The sequence below is a fragment of the Pseudoliparis swirei genome, chromosome 9 (genome assembly GCF_029220125.1).
Source record: "Pseudoliparis swirei isolate HS2019 ecotype Mariana Trench chromosome 9, NWPU_hadal_v1, whole genome shotgun sequence".
Taxonomy (NCBI): domain Eukaryota; kingdom Metazoa; phylum Chordata; class Actinopteri; order Perciformes; family Liparidae; genus Pseudoliparis; species Pseudoliparis swirei.
In genome coordinates this window covers 13,316,886-13,337,886 of record NC_079396.1, presented here as the reverse complement: position 1 = coordinate 13,337,886, position 21,001 = coordinate 13,316,886, and the positions used below count along the sequence as shown (strand labels likewise).

General features: G+C 39.4%; 2 protein-coding genes across 14 annotated transcripts in view; both read right to left on the bottom strand.

The window, feature by feature from the left end:
* huwe1 (HECT, UBA and WWE domain containing E3 ubiquitin protein ligase 1) overlaps positions 1–7,180 on the bottom strand; it is a 42,409-nt gene extending 35,229 nt beyond the window's left edge. For 9 of the 11 annotated variants that reach the window (XM_056422245.1, XM_056422254.1, XM_056422253.1 and 6 more), the window contains exons 1-4: positions 7,111–7,180; positions 1,952–2,002; positions 1,722–1,791; positions 9–107 (exon numbers count right to left, since the gene is read on the bottom strand). In XM_056422245.1, coding sequence (XP_056278220.1) covers positions 9–107; positions 1,722–1,766 — 144 coding nt within the window. In that variant the 5' untranslated portion in view covers positions 1,767–1,791; positions 1,952–2,002; positions 7,111–7,180. Of the gene's footprint in view, positions 1–8; positions 108–1,721; positions 1,792–1,951; positions 2,003–2,918; positions 2,937–3,356; positions 3,414–7,110 lie in introns of those variants that run through there. The other 2 variants (XM_056422246.1, XM_056422247.1) reach the window with 2 other exon arrangements.
* Positions 7,181–10,376: 3,196 nt separating this feature from the next.
* On the bottom strand, positions 10,377–20,421 carry phf8 (PHD finger protein 8). 3 transcript variants are annotated; one of them, XM_056423375.1, is made up of 22 exons: positions 20,154–20,421; positions 19,241–19,524; positions 18,947–19,032; positions 18,704–18,830; positions 18,341–18,501; positions 18,071–18,212; positions 17,675–17,861; positions 17,405–17,567; positions 17,041–17,128; positions 16,439–16,545; positions 16,248–16,339; positions 15,131–15,220; positions 14,700–14,981; positions 14,510–14,592; positions 14,253–14,422; positions 13,959–14,044; positions 13,348–13,466; positions 12,688–13,019; positions 12,486–12,581; positions 12,293–12,402; positions 11,815–12,175; positions 10,377–11,724 (listed from the first exon to the last, which is right to left on the bottom strand). In XM_056423375.1, exons 2-22 carry the CDS (start codon positions 19,336–19,338, stop codon positions 11,636–11,638), a joined length of 3,069 nt encoding a protein of 1,022 aa, XP_056279350.1. In that variant the 5' UTR covers positions 19,339–19,524; positions 20,154–20,421; the 3' UTR covers positions 10,377–11,635. The 3 variants fall into 3 exon arrangements, with proteins under 3 accessions (XP_056279350.1, XP_056279353.1, XP_056279352.1); XM_056423378.1 differs by lacking the exon at positions 20,154–20,421 and adding an exon at positions 19,602–20,124; XM_056423377.1 differs by lacking the exon at positions 20,154–20,421 and having other exon boundaries at positions 19,241–20,124.
* Between the last annotated feature and the right edge of the window lie 580 nt (positions 20,422–21,001).

The following is a 21,001-nucleotide window of genomic DNA, read 5'->3' as shown; positions in this document are numbered from 1 at the left end:
GGGCTTACCTTGCCAATATTCCAGGTCTTGATGTGCTGCAGTTCAACCAGCAGTTGCTCATCACTGCATGCCTTGAGCTTCTCTATAAGTATCCTGCAGTCGGCAGGCTGTTGGTTCAGAAGAGGCATCAAATTGTTAGTCACTAGTGAGTGAATGGACTTCCAATGGTTTCTTTTCTACTAGCATAATATAACCCACATTAGCGATGCCGTGACATACAAATCTGCATTTCCTCTGTGTACTTAAAGTAGGGAAGAACAATGCTGACTTGCAATACCAGTGATTTTGTAGAACTTATGAAGATGTACCTAACTATGACCAACCTTAAATGTGTCACTGCACTTGTATGGTTGGCTCAACACAGTTGTAATCCAACAAGAATTTCTGATTAATAATACTGGCAGCATTACAGCCAGGAGGCGCAAGATAAATGAATGCAGCATTTGGGAAGGTCGCAAGTGTCCACATGGCTAGAGCGATGTTACACCATCAGACACATTGCTTTGAAGGGGTTCTGGGTGGGAGATTTTTGGCAATCATGGCACAGCCAACATTTTCTAACGAAGTGGACGCAGGAAAAAAACTGAACTTTGAGAATAGCGGTTTTGTACAAGGACAAACCTGCATAGAGTATAAATGTTCTAAGGGTTTCCATGTCACTATTCCACTTCAGCTCATGTCCCTGCAAGTGTTCTTGATGAATGTCAAAATAACCCAGTCTTTACAGTTTTAGAATTTGTTGTCATTTAACATTATCTGAGGTGTAAGAGCTGCGTTAATGCCAACCACAGGGAAAGTATCCAGCTCTTCCTCAAATGCATACCATTGCGATGACTTATTGTCAAGCAACAATAGGAAGTGCAACCTTATTGTCATCAAGGTTGCCAACTGACTGCCTACTCCTTGTTTTCAGTAAAGATGCACAGATTGCAATTTTCAGTAAAATCTCACATGCTGATTCTGATTATAAGAACTATGATTGGAAGCAGGACTGCAGAGTCAAGTGCAAGTCAATGCAACCTTTATTAACGATAACTGTTTAGCTCCGTTATAAGCAGGACTGTGCTAGCAAGAGAACCTGTGTCGTGATTACGCTTGGCAGCAAGTATGGCAAAGAATTACAATATAATAAGTGTCCAATTAAGTTAGGTGTTCCAATGTTTTACGGTTGGTACTCCATCTTATTTTGGACTTGCATTTGTGAAAAACAGCAACCTTAATTTACTTTTCACTTCGGCTGAGGAATTTTAACAACGATAATATATTGTGTGTTTGGCTGTGACGTTACCGTCCGTGTCGCTATGTGGCGATCATGGGGCAGCTGGACATGTGTAAATGTTACCAGCAAAACATATGAACTAGTTAACCAATCGGGTAGTCGCAGATCATGGCATAGCTGAAAACCACCAATTTCAAATCAGCAGCCAATTGACTGGTGCATCTCTAGTGATCTACTAGCCAGCATATCATTTTGCGAGGAGGAAAGGAGGAATAGTATAATAAACAGCAACAGTTCCTCGTTACATAAAGAGATGCAGGTGACCGGCATCTATTGCTGATAATGCAAATATCAAACCTCCAATACATAGTATGCAACACCTTTTACTAAGCTCTCTCGTTATTTAGAAAATCCCTTGGATTGTGACATTATGGTTTCCTATCACATTTGGTCATGGTTAAGCCCAGTTTGGGTATCCCAACTCTAATGAAATCATACTCACAGCCTCCGTAGGAGTTTTCTTCAACTTGCTTCTGTCTACCTTCATTGTCAAAAATCTCTATTTGTTGCTCCTGGTGAGAAAGTTCCACGTACATCAGAAAACACCACGCAATGCTGAATTTGAATGCATTTTACACAATTGTATTTTAACATTAAAACAAAATCTAAAACCAATGAGACAGATTTAGCTTTAGGTGTATACACAATGTAAATTGTAAAAAATGTACTTACAGAGAATGAATTTGGCAATACCCACTTAACAGCATGATCCAGTCACGTTATCTGTAAAATGATAAACAAAATCAAACTATAACCAGTGTCGTACATAATTTTAAAAACATGAACAATAATTAAAACAATTCATTTATCTCAAGACAGGATTCTGTCTGCATTTATGCATGCACCTTTCTTTATATACATATATAAATAGAAGTCAGTTAATTCCAATCTATACCTTTTTACAAGCCACTCCACTAATAAGTAAGGGTAGTGGGTATATGTTTTTCCTGAAAAAATACGTTTCAGATTTAAAAAAAATACTGATTAATAATACATCCATACTCATTAATACAAATGAGTTAACGATACAACATTTGATTAAGTTACCAAGGTCTGAACATCACAAAGCAGACTAAGGCTGATCAATTGCTAGTGGCTAACTAGCAGCATAGCACACGAAGTTAATTAAATCAGACTGGGCCCTACTTTGTCATATAACATGTGTCTAACGTTTCTTGTACACTCCGATTCAAGTGATATCTCAAGCAACAGATGTATGCTGCTTCCCCATCAACTAGAGTGACTTAAAGGTTTATGTTACAGCCACATAGCCAACAAGCTAACGTCAACCTTGCTAACATCATAACGTTATTTACCCATTATTAACAAGGCATTACACATATGTTGACTGTAGCTACGATCACAGACTACATCGGTTTGCTTATGGACTGGCTTGCGGTACGTATGGCGAAACAAGACATTGGGACGCTCAATGTACCGAAGACATCGCTCATTAACGTTTGCTACGGAGTTTTAGCCCGGGACCAGCTAGGTTAGCTGCAAGCTACCGGTGACGTTAGCAAACGATCCTTTTTTTAAAAATACTTCAAAGCATTTTAATACTACCCGACCACATCACTCAGCCAAGTCACAAACAAGTCATAAGTGTTGTCAACGTAAAATATAAGATGGAGCTCACCAAAAATCAAGCAATGTTAGTCATCTGTGCCAGAGCTGTCAATTCAGATCTAACTAATTCACCACGCTGTCCTGACCTGACTCTTGACTAATTTAGATCGGGGCTGTGTAGGCCGCAAAGGAAGCCCGCACTCCCCACTACTGCACCACCCCGGCTTCAGGTAAAACATAAACCGTAAACACCACTTGGTGAACAGCGACAATAAAACGGTTGCGTGTCAAGACCGTGAAGCCAGGCAGCGTGACTGTTCCGGCTCATGCCCGGGGCTCCACGACCAGACAGTCGTAGCACGCGCTAGCTAGCAAGCTAGCTGCCGTTACTTGAATAGCCAGTACAAACGCATAATAACTCGCTGAATCATTGCCGGAAGGCTCAAACGTGACACTGCGAGTTTGGTGTTCAGTTTTCGTTCAGGCAAATTGACTATCGGCTACATACTCTATCAAGAAATGTCCATCCGTCCGTTGCATTATTTTTCAGAGTATCCGCGCTTGTTTCCATAGCACACAGGCACTCGCTGTTGGCACAGTCATGACTCTGGGTAGTGTGCAAAAAGTGAATAACGTTCCGGCAGGGGATGAGTGGTCACTGTTTATCGATGCAGTGCATGTTAATAGAAGTAAATCGGCCCTATGTGTAACGCATACGCGTCATCTTTTATCTTTAACAATTAGGATCAACACAGGTCTCCAAGACAACATCCGCAGTAAACACACTAGAAATATTATGAATACGACTACTTCTGTAAAATATTTCTCATCGAAATCCATCATCAGGTGCACAACTGTCGACCTCACGTGTATTGTTGATTGAACGGTGAACCAAAAATGCTGAAGTCTTGAAACAACGCATCACCACAGCTGCTGTATACATGTATAAATATTGCAGAGCGAATATTTTGAGACCATATTTTACTAAAGCAGGAGCACATTTTGCTCTGACTAGACTAGCTAACTATGAAGCAAAAATCAATTCAGCACCGTTCTTTTTAAAGCCAGCCGAGTAAAGATCGCAAATTGCAGAGATTAACTACAATGGTAATTATTATTCAGTTAGTTCAGAAGATAACTATTGTTCAGGTTATCGTCATATGTACCAGAGCAATGTTGCCAATCTCAACTAACAGTAAGGTGCTTTATTCATTATCCTTCAGTAAGCCTGATTAATCTACATGAAGATACAAGCGCAACATCGGTCCTCTTCACAATTCAAAATTGTCATTTTAAGTCATATGTCAATGCATTATTGCTAATGACAGAAGCAATGTTTGTCACTTGTTTATTTTAACGGCTATTGCATGGAAACTCGATAGATGATTATGGGAACTTCGATCCTTCAATGTGTGCAGCAAGATGTTATACCAGTCTGTTGTGGCCAGTGAAATGAACTTCACCAACAGACTTAAACTGGTTCAGAAGGCTGGCTCCATCACTGGCTGGGAACTAGACAGTTGAGAGGAGGTGGTGGAGAGGAGGTCACTGAAGAAATGATTATCCATATTGGATAACCCAGACGACCCTCTCCACCACTTACTGCAGAGACAGTGGAGCACTTCTTCCAAGACTCATCCTGCTCTGCTGTTACAAGGACATCATTTCTGCTATACGATTATATAATCAATCACTCAACTATAACATAGTCGCGCTGTTATTTATTTGGCTATACCTTTACTTGATTGTTTTGTTAGTTCACTTAATATTATTCTATTTTTGTGTATTTCTTTTATTGCTTACATGCATGCATAAATGCTGCTGAAGCTAAATAGTTTTCCCTTTCAGGATTAACCATCTAAAACAAATATTAAAGAACACAAGCGCAATATTGGCACATATCACTCATATTTCATCTAAAATGTAAATAAAGGATTAAATCACAAATATGATTGAGGTTTGTATTGCAAGAACCTAACGTTAACATTATTTGACACTATGATGGTGAAAAAAGTTATGAATTAATTTAACATATTAGCACTATTAGCGTTGTAAATTCCATCAAATCTCAGACACAATTTCCAGCACAATTCCTGCTCTACAGTATAGCACGTAATAACAGTGTTGAAATCTCAGGTATGTAAAGCAAGCTGCTCTCTAAATTTAACATCTTATGGAATATGGTAATCATGTCAAATAGGCCATGTTTATCCAGACTGATGAACTACAGGAGCAAAAAGAAAGTTATTTAAGTGTTCCTCTGTCTACACATAATACAATCTTCCTTTAGCAGACTGTTTCTAAATGATACATCAACTGTTTCTAAATGATACATCAGCTATTACACCAATTTCTTCTCAAAGACACTTGTTGATATTTCACATTTGCATTTACTTTGTTCACTTGTATGCAAAATAAAAGTTGTGTTGCCGCTTGCAGTTTTCTCAAGAACCGTCAAACAAACAACTTCCCTCGTCAGTGTTTTCTTAGGTCCCAGTCATTAAATAGTTCCGCCACACAGCCAAGTTACAGATACTCATGGTTAGAAACCCGTGTGAAATATATTCTGGTTACCAAGACACAACAATCCAAGGGCCAACTTTACAATTGGGCAATGTAAGCAAATGTCTGGGGCCTCCCAACTAAAAAGGACCATCTACTTGTAATATTTAGATATGAAAAATATTGAATTGTTATACATTTAAACTCCTTCCAAGTCAGAATAAGTTACAAAAGGACCTTCTATCGTCTTCTGTACTTCTACGTCAGAGGAAAACCGTGTAATTCTACATTAACAGAAATTGTACTGGTTACTTAGCAGATTTGACTCGAACAATATAACAATTAAAATACAACGCATTATTATTTGTTAAACTATCAAGCATCATATTATAATTAAAAGATCGATCTTGAACAGATGTATAGTAAATTAAAGGACATTGGTTGGGAAATTGCCTCTTACTCTTCACTTGATAGTAACATAATTTATATCGAACAGTACATTTTCCTTTCAAGTTTCATTTTCAAGTTGATTTTTGTTCTACTACTGCCAGTACAGAAACATTTTTAATCACAAACTCCACCCCTGAAAAGCACACCAAAGTCAGTTACTCGCAGTTAGGAACCTGAGTGAAAAATACACTTAAGAGGTTATTTTGAAATAGGTGTATTAGTCACTTTTTTTGACATAACCGGCAAGGTTATAAAGTGCAGAATGACTTATCAATGTTATAAATTAGTATCAAGTCATAGATCTGGGAAATACAGCCTTACTCGAGGGAAAAAAAATACACCCAGGTCGCAATTTACTCGCGGTCACACAAGTGAAATCCATCACGGTTGGATTCTGCTTTCAGTTGGCTCTCTGCTCATGACTTGAGGAGTTGAGGCACTGAGCCTTGAACAAAATGACACATCCTTGCTGCCGTCAATTAAATAGGCTGTGGGGCAAGGCTGCATTATCTGTCCATTAATTTGTGCTGCTGTATTTGTAGAGTCCTGTCTGGGTTTAGATTCCAGCTGTGTGTCACACCTCTTGTATGTGCCAAAAAGACTTCTGCAAAAGGAGAGACAAATTCGTAATTTGTGAAATTGGGCGATACAAATAACTGAATTGACTAGACCGGTGTTTCCTCACTCAGCTTCTGGAAGCCTCCCCTGTCCTTCTCCCTTCAATGGACCATACCATAAGACCTTTAAGTTAGCATAAAAAGCACCCATTGAGCTGGGTCTGCCCAGTGAGGAGGACACCCTGGACTCTGAAGCCCCACCGCTACACAGAGCGCTGTTCACTTGTTTATTCAAAGTTTATTAATACTGAATGTGTTGTGTGTCTAAATTGCACCAGATTTGACTAAATAACTTCTTTGGGTCCCGAGCAATACACCAATTAATTGTGAAGTAGATTTGAATAGAAGTGCTCTCAAGATATGCAAAGGACATAGAGACAAAGATTCCTGGCGTTATAGTTAACGATGCATTACAAAATATGTGAACCCCATCCAATGAAGCTCTTCACAACATCTATGGATCATTACATGGAATGTTTGCCTTGTTCTTGAGAAAATGCTGCAGTATCAGCTTTTAAAATGGACATTGTCATGTATACAGGGAGCAAAATTAAATTGCGCCACATAAATGTGGTCTCGGAATTAGATTCAATTTTATAATTTAAAATATCTTATTTGATGCAATATCAAGTCTATTTGAAATAAATGCAGAACAGTTTAAGTCAATATAGTAAATTAGCTAGCAGTACATACCAGAAACAGCTTTGGTTCAATGGCTCCACCATTCTCATCCGTGGCTTGCTTTTCAGTTCCTTATAACTATCTGAAACACAAACACTCAAATCAGATATGATAATAAATATAAGCAGCTTGATAGATCATTGGCACTTTTACCAACAGCAGGAAGCAGAGTTTGATTACAACTTCAAATTATTGTCTTGTTATCATGTACATACTGTTTATCCATACTTCCTGATGTTTAAATTAAAACCTGAACCTGTATTTCAACTGTTGGACTTTTTCGCCATTGACACTTTCAAATTCCAACATGCTATGCATGTACGACAGGCCTTAGTTAGGACGGAGAAAGAACATCTTACTAGTCTCCATGTATCTTTATGAATTACTGCCTGTTTCAATTGACACAACATGCATTCTGCATTGTAGGACATCACTAAATTGTCTGGAACATAAAAGACCAATACAATCACCTCAATACCCTGAAGATGGTTGACATATGCTGCTACATTTTTAAAATATGTATATTGCATCTTGGCTACAAGTGTGCAACCATCTTCTTTTAAAACCTAGAATTAAAATCACAACATGTATAGTATGACCAAGTGAATTAAGGTGTCCCAAATTTGCTGTATATGGTCATATATTTTCAGACAAAACATTTACAGGTCCGCTTTACAGCTGCATGAGCTTTAAAGTTAGCCTCTGGTGTGCAGAAGATAAAGGACTGGTATGAATTAATAAACGTCAGTCACCGAATGTCATAGTTTACAGAATAAATCGATAGAGTATGCAGGACTCTTATCAACAAGTCCATTATTGTTGTCAAGTCGTCACAAACATGAAGAGAACTCTGTTGTGAAGTTTGCAGATCGCACGAGCGTTAGTCGGATTTCAAACAACGATGAGACTTCATGTATAGAGAAAATCCACAACCTCAGAAATACCTACAGCAGTAAAACCCAAGGAGCTGATTGTTGATTTCAGAAAAAAGAGGCAAAGATGCCCACCCCTGTCTATATCAATGGAGCTGAGGTTTAAGTTTCTCGGAATCAGCATCAGAAACAACATGGTTATCTCCACCCTGGTGAAGAAAGCTCATAAGCAGCTGTATTTAAGGAAACTTAAGGCAACATTCCTGTGCAACATTCTTGTCAACTTTTAATGAGGAGCAATGGAAAACATCCTGACTGCAAACATAACAAACTGGCACAGGAGGACTCTACAGCGTGTGATTAAAAATGCCCAGAACATCATGAGAACCAATCTGCTGAGCATCAGGAATATTGGTGAGAAAAGGAGCTTGCTAAGAGCTACAGGGATATTAAAAGACAAAAACCCTCCCCAGCCACAACCTGTTCACCCAGCTGCCATTTGGAAAGATACAGAAGTATCAGCTGCCGAACCACACCACTTGAAACAGCTTGTTTCCTCTGACTACGAGACTCTTTAATTCATCCTCCGTATATAATAGTTAGTTGAAGTCTTTTTTCCTCTTTCCTATCTCACAATTTGGGATTATAATGAAAATATCGTTGCCCTTTCATACAATGACAAATCAAAAGTGGCTGTAAGCCTTATTTGACAGTGCGATGATTCTCATCTCTTAATGTACGACACCTCCCTTAATAAATTAACATCCACGAACAATAACGCTGCATTAACGTGAATACTGAAGTCGTGAACTGGTTTGATCATCTGCTTTAGACAATACAGTGACGTTAACGGCCGTGGAGAGCACCTTAGGTTGAGTGCCATTAGTTCGCTATACTAACTAAACTCACACTACAATGCACGGTGCCACACTAACGCGTTCACCACTCACTAGTAAACACACGTTATGTCCGTTGTAACCGTGTAAAAGCCACCTGCATTGCCTGCCAGTATATTTTTAAGTGGCGACCCAACGTTACGCAGTTACGGTTAGCCAACCAAGTCAATGGTGGAGCGAACATCGGCGAGGTTAACCGCTAACGCCAGTTAGTTAGGTGACGTTAGCTCGCTAGCGTTAGCTAGTTTGGTGTTACTTCAGCTCTCACAGCCAACATTCGTTACTTCGGCACATATTCAGCTCCAACAGCTAACGTTCGTTAGTTCGCCTCCATTTCGGCTCTGACGGCTAACGTTCACGCTAGCAGATTACGAAAAGTCAAATATGAAACCCGATAACACATTTAGACTCTCACCGGTTAATTGAATCATCATTCCCGAGGAAAGGAAGTAGCTGTTAGTCATTCAACGGGGGGGTACCGCTTTGGCATTAACTTGTACACATCGGCACATAGCCGCACACAGTAAACACGAGTATGTAAATGCGTGTGGCATTTATGTTTGCGGGTTTTGCGCGAGCTAACTAGCTAGCGGTGAGCGCTCCGCACAATGCTCTATCAGTGGGATCATGGCTAAATTAAAAATGGCGGTTTACATAGCAGAGTATCCGTAGCTTCGCCGTAAAATACACTAATTGTGTGGTCTCAGATCTTAGTGACGGTTGTAAAACATCGACTGCAGTTATTAGGTAAGATGAACGTTTGCCACCAGTTAGCTAAAACCCACGGCAATACAAAGGAATAATTATTTCTGCTCACCTCGAATGCGTGTTACATTTGCTTCTCCATCTTGCACTAGAGTGGTGGTAGAGCAATTTTGGATCTCGCGAGAATACCTGCTGCTGCGTTTACCCAGGGCACTCCCTTGTAACCCAGTTGGTCTTCGCTTAAAAGAGGGCATACGGCCTTATTAACTGGCATTTCTAACCGTAACCTTCTGATTATATGGGCACACAAGAGTTCTCCAAGATTTAGGATTACATTTTTTATTTTATTCAGTTCAATATTAAAGTGTATTCAAAACTCAACAAATGCATTTACGTTTTATTTATGTGTACTGGGAAAGTTGCGCAATGGAAAAAACGTGTGTACAACCAAAAAAAGATTTAGTAGGAGCCACTAATTCAAGCAAAATCTAAAGCGGCTTAACTATATGAAATTGTACTTTCATTTGATTTCATTATTTTTGTATTAATTCCAATGATTCCCATCACACTACTTGTTGGTGATTGCAATTAAAATAAAGTTATCAGTAGATTAGAGTAGCAATCGTATTAGTAGGTAGTAAACTGAAAACTATGCATTTGACAAACCAAATCACTTTTTTGGTGATAAAGTAGTCCTAAAATAAAATCAACTGAAAATATTTTTTTGGCCCAATATATATTTTATCTTTTCCAGATCGTATTTAAACACCATGTTTAAAAGACACAGTACACACCAACACAAAAGTGAATATCAACAATATTTAAAAATAAATGGATGAAATTAAACAAGGGCATTTTTTTTCAGAACATTTCCACTATTACACTGACAAGACAACATGACAAACTAAGCAGCAAGACAATTACTGCGTACAAATATTTTTAAAAAACTATTTCAAGATATTTTCTAAATAGAGCAATGTATCATCTACAAGGTATGTTAAGAAAGATTTCAAATGTTTTGAACTATAAAAAGAAATTAAATTACAACATATATTTACATATCAACTCAAATCCTGCACCTTCACACAGTTAAATCTACACGTCTGCTGACATTTTAGAACCAGTGCATTCCGTGTAAAGATCTAGATGTGGCCCAAGAATGCTGCCAAAACCTGGGGCACAAATGATGTCTCTTCATCGCAAAACATTGTTCTGCTCTTCCAATGTAGCTATATAAATTACAAATTTTACAAATATTTACAATGACAATTGTTAAAAAAGCAATGAAAACTATTTTTTTTACAGGTATTAAGTGGTTGAAAATAATTATAGTAGGGACCAAGACGATGAAGTGGTAAAGAATACCATGCACAAGCTGAGAGATGGCAAAAGTCTGCCTTGTTAAAATAAATATAACAATAAATAGAGCTGTATGTTACTCTTGGCATCAGTTGAGTGCTTAGAACGTCATGTGTAGAGCTACAATTTATGGAGAAGGAGTTGTTCATTCTTTGACAAATCCTTTAGAAACAACTAATACATGTTGCATTTTGTTTAATTTTCGAGATTAGGATCCTGTAATCATTGTAGAAAACACAGTGTTTTAAGAGGTGCAAAACGGACATTACATTTTACCAGACCAAGGAAATGCATTGTTTTTCCTTCACTTTTTGAAATGTATGATGGACAGTATAATGTATTCACTCAAGTAGAACCCCAAAAAAAAAAAATGAAAAAAATGGAGTTTTGTAAATTTATTACGCTAGTTAAATCCATGTCCACCTAGATTTTGAAATGTGCCTCACAATTTCCAATTGACAACGTCTAATGGTATACGGGTCACACATATGCCTTTGAAACACCTTTTTAACAGAAATGGATAAATGGGCAGAGCAAATGGTGTACAAGACAAGCTATAGTGAGGTTCAAGAACAGCTGAAAACAGTAAACATTTATTCAGAGTACAAAATATAGATCACTATCTCTATTTATTTAAGACCTACTTCACTAAAGCCTTTTTATTTATTCCCACTTTTAAGTTTTCAGCCATTATTCCAACATCTCTCACAAGAGAAGTTTGCCGTTACGATGAATTTTCAGAATCTTTCCAAGTCTCTGTTTTGCAGTCGCAAGTCCTTTCTTTGGACGCTTCCCTAAATTAAAAGTGAAAGTGGAAAATACATGAGAAAATTTGCCATCACAGATATTATATTATTTTGTTAATGCTTTACATTTATGCTTACCTTGAAGAACTCCTGTTGTGCCTTGGCTGGTTAAAGCTGCAGGGGATGAACCAGACTGAGAGCTGCTGTTCTGTGGAGAAAGTGAAGGCCGGCGTGCAGTGAGGAATACACCAGGGGCCATAGCTCCACTGCCTCTTGGGCCTCCAGGGCCAAATGGTCCTGGACCTGCAGTGTATTCATGGTCCAACAGACTTGCAGAGTAATAATCCATCCTCCTGTCTGGGCTCAAGTCTGCTGCAGTCTCTGGAGCAGGTGCTGGTGAGGGTGGGGCTGGCTCAGTCTGAACAGGGGGAGGAGGGGCTACAGGAGCTGGAGGACGCTGCTTTTTTTTATATTTTCGTCTTGCAGGCTTTTGCTGCTCCTGGTTCATAATTTAAAAAAAGAATAAAAAGTTATCTTTTTTTATTGCAAGTTGCCTCTACTCATTATTCACTGGGCACATACTTCCAAGACCAATGAGCTTTGTTTCCCAACTCACTTGTTGTGCTAGCTTTGCAGAAGCTGCGGCAAGACCAGTTTCTACAGCTGCGACTCTAGCCCCTTCCCTGGCTGGTCGATCCTGTTTCGGTAGGGTAGGCATCACCCTGGCTACAAATGAAAACACATTCTTAAGAGATCAACTCTCAGAGAGCTAAAAGGCATTATCTTGCCAATATGTTCAAGCTAGGTACCTTTCGGGCTCCAAGGTGTATCATCCCAGTTTTTCTTCCGCTTCATCTTAGCCTTGTTAGCACGGTCCTCCTCATCAGACTCCAAGGACGGGTAAACTTAAACAAAAAAATGAATATCATAATTAAACATCAGCTTGACCAATAACAACTTTAGTGCTCTGACGGAAGCAGGTTTTAGTCATTGAGTGTATTGTTCGCTCACCATAGTCTGAATCTTTAAAACAGGTTCCCAGAGCCTCTTGCTCATCTTGACTGTCCTCGTCACTAAGGTGACGGGCTGGCCGTTTAATTGGCCGTTTCCCAGGCCGCTGGATGACAGGTTTCTTCTCAGGAGTTCTTGTCTTTTTGACACCTCCAGTCACCCATACTGCTTTGCCACCCTTTTCCTTGACCACCCCCAATCCCTCTGTTAGGCCTCCAGAAATGGATAACGGAGATGAAGAGGAGGAAGATGAGGACGAGGAAGGGGGGTTGGCCATGGACAGCATACCCTGTATGGCATCACGAGTACTGGGAGAGGCTGGGGCTTCCTCGCTGAGAGACGGACAGAGTTGAGCAATCGCAATCACTCAGCATCTCAAAAAAAACCTCATAAACATAGCACAGTGTCAGAGACATTGGAAATATGTGAACTATGCACATTTTAAAAGGTTATTGAATTCTTGCAACAACAAAGAGAGACATTTATTCCAGCTTATATTTCAAATGCATTGCTTGTCGCAGGTATCCAACATTTAGGGAAGTGTGCTTTAAATATATCACATTAAACACAAATAAACTTATAAAATATCATCACAGACTCTTCCTATATTTGAGAGTACAACAAAATCAAAAGAATCCCTTGTGATCAAGGAGATCTGACCTGAGTGTTGCAGAGTCCAAGCCTGCCACTTGCTTGCTGGCCTTCAATAAATCCAGAATTCCCCCTGCACCCTTTACCCCGTGGGCAGCTAGTGCTTCTTCATCTGTGGTGTAATCCTCCTGAAGCCACATGCATATTGTTAGTATTGAACCAGTGCTGTAAAGTTCTGGTGGATAAATGCACGACATGTGTCATAATAATCAAACGGACGGGGATAAACGTGTAGATACATTCCTGTCACATTTCTAAAGTGTATAACTGAGTTATTAATTATGCAGTCCACTTTAGGGCAGAGATTATATTGACTCATAGAAAAATGTAAAGTAAATTTAAGCAAACAACAACAACATCATTTGTGATGACCTGTGATCTGCTAGATGCTGAGCTTGGAAGTAGAACCTTGTATGTTTGGTATGAAATGCATAACAAATTTAAACTCAAAGCCATCATGTAGTCACAATCACAGATTCATTCGAGATGGAATGCGTGACATCAATAATTTCATTTGTCATTAAGGCTGACTGATTTACTGATACTGGCTACGACAGCTAAACAATGGCATTCATAACTTGCTACAGAAGACCTGATTGGTGCATCCATAAAAACCTCACCTCAATGTCAAAGTCTACCTCTCCTGGCTCCCTGATGCGATTGGGGTCAGAGCAGGGTTTGGCTCTGGGCAGCTTCCTCGGAAGACCTGAAAGCCCATTTTAACAGTTAGGGAACAGTAGCAAGGTAGCTTTTAAAACATCCTACTTAATATTAGGATCTACATCTAGCAAACAATCCAATTGTTAAAATAGCTTTTTCTAATCTCTCAAACTTGAAGGAATACAAAAATATATATGCCCCTTCAATATTCATTTAAACATTCATGAAACTCTTGTTGAAAGTCTAATTCTCACCACTAAGTTTCTTTTTCTTGCTAGGTCCTGCAGGCTTGCGTCGTGGAGGAGGGGTCTCGTCAATCTGCAGCTCATCCTCGGATTCCAAGTCAGACAGACTGGATCCCTCCATGGCAAGATGTTTGTACTTCCCTGCCTTTCCTGCACCATTACTGCCGCTGACCTTCTTACTAAAACAGCAGGTTAGAAACAAACCCCTTAAAAGACCATTAGATCACAAAAGGAATAGAAACACACAAAATGACTGCAAAGCTTACCCATGGAGTTTTCCATTGGTCAGGACAAGTTTCAGTTTGCTTTTCTTTAGCTTCCCTTCAAACTCATCTAAAGGCAACTCCAGCTATAAAGACAGATATACATTATCAGAAAATATGAGAATGAAGCACACAAACAAAATAAATGCTGGACAAGTCTTTGGGGACATATTTCTGTCTGAAAATGGCATACCTTGTTCTTGTTTTTGGACTTTCCATGTTGACATTTTTTGAGTGTATGTTTGGTGTGGATCTCAATGAGGTCAAGTTCTCCTGCTTCTGCCTTAAGTAGCCCCTTCTGACCCTTCTTCTTAGTTCCTGGAGGCCCGAGACCCCCCATCATCTCCTTGGGCTTCAGTGCTTTCTTTTTTCCAGGGGGGCGTCCTGAATTCTGAGAGGTGGTCAGGGGAGCTTTAGAGATTGGCGAACCAGGAAACTGAGGTCCAGTGCGGCCAATGTTTTGCTGGAAGATGTCCTGATGTCGAGAGAGACAGAAAGAAAAAGAGAGAGAACCGTCTAGTGAGTAAACGCTAAAATGTTATAATATTATTTCTATAAACATATTCACAAAAATCTTAACTAAACTAAAAACATGCACACACTTTAAATTATTCGGCCACGTACCTCAACCAGACGAATCTCTTTGGCCAGGTCCTTCACTAGTGTCTGAGTATTGATGGTTTCTGGAATCTCCACTTCATGATCTGCTAAGGCCTGAGTTTAGGAAGACAACGATAATTCAATTTACACAATATCTTGCAGTTACATCTAATATTATGGTGCACAAAACAAGACATTTTGAATGAAGTTCAATTTCATTCTTTTATCCATTCACTGAAGTTACAGCCAGCAGCTGGTTAGCTTGGACTGGAAACATGAAACAGCTAATGCTGGAGAAATGGTAATGACAAATGGTAATGAAATCTGCCTCCCAACACCTCCAAAGATCACAAATTAACACATTATACCATAATTGTGTAAAAAAAACAGTTATATGCTAGATTATTTCAAAACCATACCAAGTAATTAACTGGGGTCTGAGCTGATTGCCTGGCAACTGCTCAGTCAAGAAACAGTCAGTAACATAATCCCCTGTAAACCCCTAACAAATCATTTCTGTAATCATTAAACAAAAAAATCTGTGAGCTTTAGGGGGTTTTGGTAGAAATTAATTGTGCTGAACTAACCTAAGCTGCTGCTAGCTGTAGCTTCATATTTAACGGACAGATATGTGTGAGCATAATGTTCTTATTTTCAGCCAGAAAGTGAATTAGTGTATTCACCAATATGGCAATAACGTACTTAATGTTTCAATAATGCAAAAATGTGCATTAACCCTTTTTCAAATCTTATACTTCTATTTAATGATTAACATAAAGATGATTTTATTTAATGATAATGTTGGCACTTCCATGTAGTCTGATGCAAATGAAAACTAATTTGAGCACGCTTAATTCACAATTAGTTATGGAGAAGCTCAAGGGGAAAGTGGTCATCCCGCAACCACAAGGTAGCCGGTTCGATCCCCGCTCTTTGCATGTCGAAGTTGCTCCCTGGGCGCTTCACTGCACCCCACTGCTCCTTAGTAACTAAGGATTGGTTAGATGCATAGAAGAATTTCCCTAGTGTGGGATCAATAAAGTGTACATTACTATTATTATTATTAAATTGAGTAATGAGAAAAAGAGGGAAGCGAGGAGTGATATTCAAAAAGGAAAGGCCTAAATACGATTTTGCCAACCTCTTTACGGGTCCAGATGCGGAAGGCATTGTTCAAGGCCTTAGCTCCGTGAACCAGGTAAGTGGCAGGATGTCTGCGGTTTTCTCTCAAACCTGTGAGACAGTATAGCACAGGGTTAATGATATCAAAATGACATGGCAACTCAAGTAGTTCATGACATGAATGTTATGAAATTAATTGAACTCCCTCACCTCTGAAGGTATCCAGAAGGTGCTTTCCAACATACCAGCACACGGTCTCAAAATTGGGAAAACGGAACAAGTCTGCTGTGCTCAATCTCTTCTCTATTTCATATGCCCTAAAAATGGACAGACAGCACAGGAAAAGCCAGATATTAGTTGTTATTGCCACAAACTTGCAGATTTAGAAATAGTAATAGCCTAATGAACTAGAAGTGAGCATCGACATTCAACAACAGTCGTTCCAGGGTCGAAAAGTTTCTTTGGAGCATTTATGTTTGAGTTTATCGGAATATTCATAGAGATCAGTCAAATTCAAGTTTAATGTGGAAGATTGTGGCAGAAAACACCAAAATGCCAATTGTCTGTCTCCAGTGCAGCAGGGATCTGCCAAGTGGGTCTTTCCTGGTTAATTTTCTGCTCCAAGTGTGGAACTACATTGAAACAATTAGCAAGTAAAATGTTGTTTCAATTGGATTTCTCACCCTCGCCCTCTTTTTCTTGCTCTTATAGACTAGTGAGATTGTCAATAACATCAAAAGAACATGCAATTCAAAAAAGGGCACAATAAGATTACATGGAGTTGGCATGGAAACAGTCCTGAGGAAACTTACCGTAGCTGCATATCAATGTTGAGACTATGCAAGAAGTTTCCTCCGAACGCCAGGCAGTCAACTGGAGTCAGCACAGCATGAATCCAACCTGAAACAAATGACAAAAATGGAAACAATATTTGAGTCAGACTATCACAACTATATTAAAACCGGTTCGATCCCCGCTCTCCCCATAGTTGCATGTTGAAGTGTCCTTGAGCAAGACACTAAACCCCAGTTGCTCCCTGGGTGCTTCACTGCAGCCCACTGCTCCTTAATAACTAAGGATGGGTCAAATGCAGAGAAGGGTGTCCCCACTGTGGGATCAATAAAGTGTACATTATTATTATTAACTAACAAAACAAACGGAAGCATTATGGCTCACCTGTTGGTATGAACATGGTGTTTCCTTGTTTGAGAGAGCACTTGTAACACATATCCACTTGGTCTCCAAAAAACATCTCATTCTGGTTAGATGAGGCACTCCACCGCTCAAAAAGTGCCAAGTTGGCTGCAGTGGGGGAAATTAGGTAGAAGATTTTCTCGCCCTGAACAAACACGGAGAGACAAGGTCTTAAAAATAAATACAAATTCCTTTAAAAGAAAAAAAGGACTAAAACTTCCCAAACAGGACTGAAATAATGTTCCTTCTCACCCTCAGGACATGGTACCATACTGAGGTGCCTCCAAAGTCAATGTGGAAATCTGTGTAGCTGTCTTTCACTCCCATTAAGCAGTACTTCTGCACGTTAGGGCGTTCAAACACAGACTCTTCAGGCCAGAGGTTTTCCACCCATGATAGTTTCCTCACAATCTTTGGAGTCTCCACCAGGTTCGAGAGCCTTAAACAAGTCCAGCAATTATCTTTCGTCTTCAAAACACAACTTCAATCCAACTCTAAACTGTGACAACACAACTGCACTTAAACAATTAATTATCACTTTGTTAGAGCAGCTGATTAGATAGAGAAGTAAACATTATACACACATAACAAGGCACAGCATCATAATGGTGAACTGAACGGTGAGTAAAGTGTATATCTTTTCTGTACCTGGTCTCAGAAAACTCCAGGCTGATGACATTGAGCACTTTGTCTCTGTTGGGGCTGTTGTAGTATTCAACAAAGTCTCCTAAACGCATCTTCAGGTCACATTGGCGAGACACATCGATCACGTCAATCTGTTTATCCGAACCTGTAATTAAAGAAAAAGAAACAGATTTGAGAATACAAATGTGAATGTCCCAAATACACAGTAGCCTCAAAATCGTGTCAGAAATCAGTGCAGATCGATGGGTTTCAATTAAGTAGTCAAAACTTTACCGATGTAGTGCTCTACATCAGTGACGCTAAATGATGCTGGAGGAAGGGTCATGCCTAGGCCATCACGCCTCAGCACCATAACAGGAACACTGAATGAATGCTCCTCAAGAAACTCCACTGTCAGCTGGGCCCCAGACGGCTTTAGCAAGACTTCATCCGCACTGTCATAGAACACAAACAAACACATGCACACGTTTTGATTGTAATCACTGGAAGAAAATATTCAGATTTGAGTGCTTAACAATTATGTTAAAGGTCGACATTGGCACGCCATCCAACATAAGAGCAGAAACAGAGGATAAGGATACAAATTAATCTTTAAACTTGTGAATAACAAACTCTTGACCTTTGCAGGAGACTCACCCTGGGAAGGTGCGGCTCCGTAGCTCCCTAACAAACTGAGAGCTGCCTGTCTTAACGGGCCTACTTGGATCTCTTGCTCGAGCAGCAGCACCATCCATCTGCTTATTGCCTCCCCGGCGTTTGCACACTAAGAAAAGAGAGGCAGATAAAACTGATCAAAGCATGTTTTTATGTCAAAGTAAACCAATAAGATCATAACAATTTCAGAAAGGTATACTAAATAGTAAAGTAATGCTAACTTACTGACAGATGGCCCATGGCTGACTTGGCAGTTGGGGCAGTGATACAGGTCAATCTCAGCTGCTTTGTCCTCCTCAACTCCAACACAGCTACACAGAAAACATTATTGTATCAAAAGAAGAATGTGTAGATAGGATAAAAAACTGTGATGGGTCAAATACTGGATATACCCACAGGAAACACACAACTAAGACAACAGATATAACTACATCATCATTGACTCAACATTGTATTTAAATCTCACTGCACAGGGACAACAATAAGATCAACGCAGTGTTCAATCTGAAAGTGACCTACCTTCCATGGAACCAGTCTTGACAGATGTCACACTCGATCATAAAGCGTGTCACATCATATGGCAGGCGACACAAGCAGTAGACTGGCACCGATGCCATATTGAGTGTGTTTGGGGGGAATAAGCTCGAAACCAATGTCAAAATCTAACTCAGGTGGGAAGGACTTCTAAACAGACTACTATAAATGATGTATCAATTATGACACGTTAATGTTATGGTTGTAGTTGAATTCACTTCCAGATCCTCCTTACTGATACACATGTCCACCGGGATTCACTTGGAAACCTGTTGAAATGTAACAAAGGGGAAACAAAATATGTCATAGCTTGCCATAAGACACTTCCATAACACAACTGACTTACATAAAAAGCTCACTGGTGCGTAATGTAAGCACATTGAAACACAGTAGCTACTCCTGCCCCCTGAGATGCTCAGTCAACTTAGCTAGCTGACTAAATAAGTCGTCTCGGTCGAATAACAATAATTATAATGGTAGCACTATTCTACATTTTGTATATAACGGTAGAATATTATAGAAGAGGTACCACTTCTATTATTTCTCTCCTGTATTAGAAACACGTTGCGTCTATTAACTAACGCTCGTTAACTGCAGCCAACTAGCGTCGTAACATTGTCTCTGTTTGTAAACAAGCTGTGAATGTTGTGTCGCTCGGAAGCTAACGGTAGCTGTTAGCTCTAGCAGCTAACGTTAGCTTCCTCTCAGCTACCGATGTTAGTTAAACTAAGCGAGTGTGAATGTGTTAACTTTAATTTACAAAAAAGATAGATGGTGCACTTCATTTAGCTTTTCACCTCCAAGGAAACGCTGCATGCACCAACAAAGCTAAGTAATTTAAGCCAAACAAAGAAGTGTCGTTAGTTATCTTAATCGATATTTAACGCTCGCAACTCACCGGAGTCTAGCTGCGGCAGGCCAAACGTACAAAAGCCGTTGTTATCCCTACGCGAGCATGGGGGTCGCTGCGGCCTTATTATGCAACGTAAACTATAAACAATTTGCTTTACCACATTTTTGTTTATGAATTCCGTAATGCCCAAATATAGAGGCCAGGTCCAGAAATTCACCCGTAACAATAAAACTTAAATATGAAGCAACCGAAACGAGCACAATAACTACAAAATAACAGCGTATTGAACTACATCAACGCCATTTCAAAGGCTGCAGCGTCAGACGGTCGTTTGTCGCTGTCTGCTATTGAAAGAACAATAAAGTTGCAGACGGTAGATGTGGAGTTGCATTCAGGAAAAAACGTTGCGCAATGATTATGCGGCAACAAAGTTGCAGACACATATCAAATAGGCTACCAAAGCGTTCAGTAACCTGTGAACAAACGCTGTTTGTGTAATAGTAATGTTGTAATACATGTCAGTAAACGTACTTATTATTCAACACGCAAGTACATTCAGAAATGCTCGTGATCCTGACTTAATTTTCATCCCAGGACTTTTTTCCCGTCAATACAGAAACTTTGAAGGTATCAGTCCTCATGTATTTTTGAAGAATGTCATTATTTAACTTTAAATTCCATTTACAGTCAAAACAACACTTTATATATACAGGACTGTCTCAGAAAATTAGAATATTGTGATAAAGTTCTTTATTTTCTGTAATGCAATTAAAAAAACAAAAATGTCATGCATTCTGGATTCATTACAAATCAACTGAAATATTGCAAGCCTTTTATTCTTTTAATATTGCTGATTATGGCTTACAGCTTAAGAAAACTCAAATATCCTATCT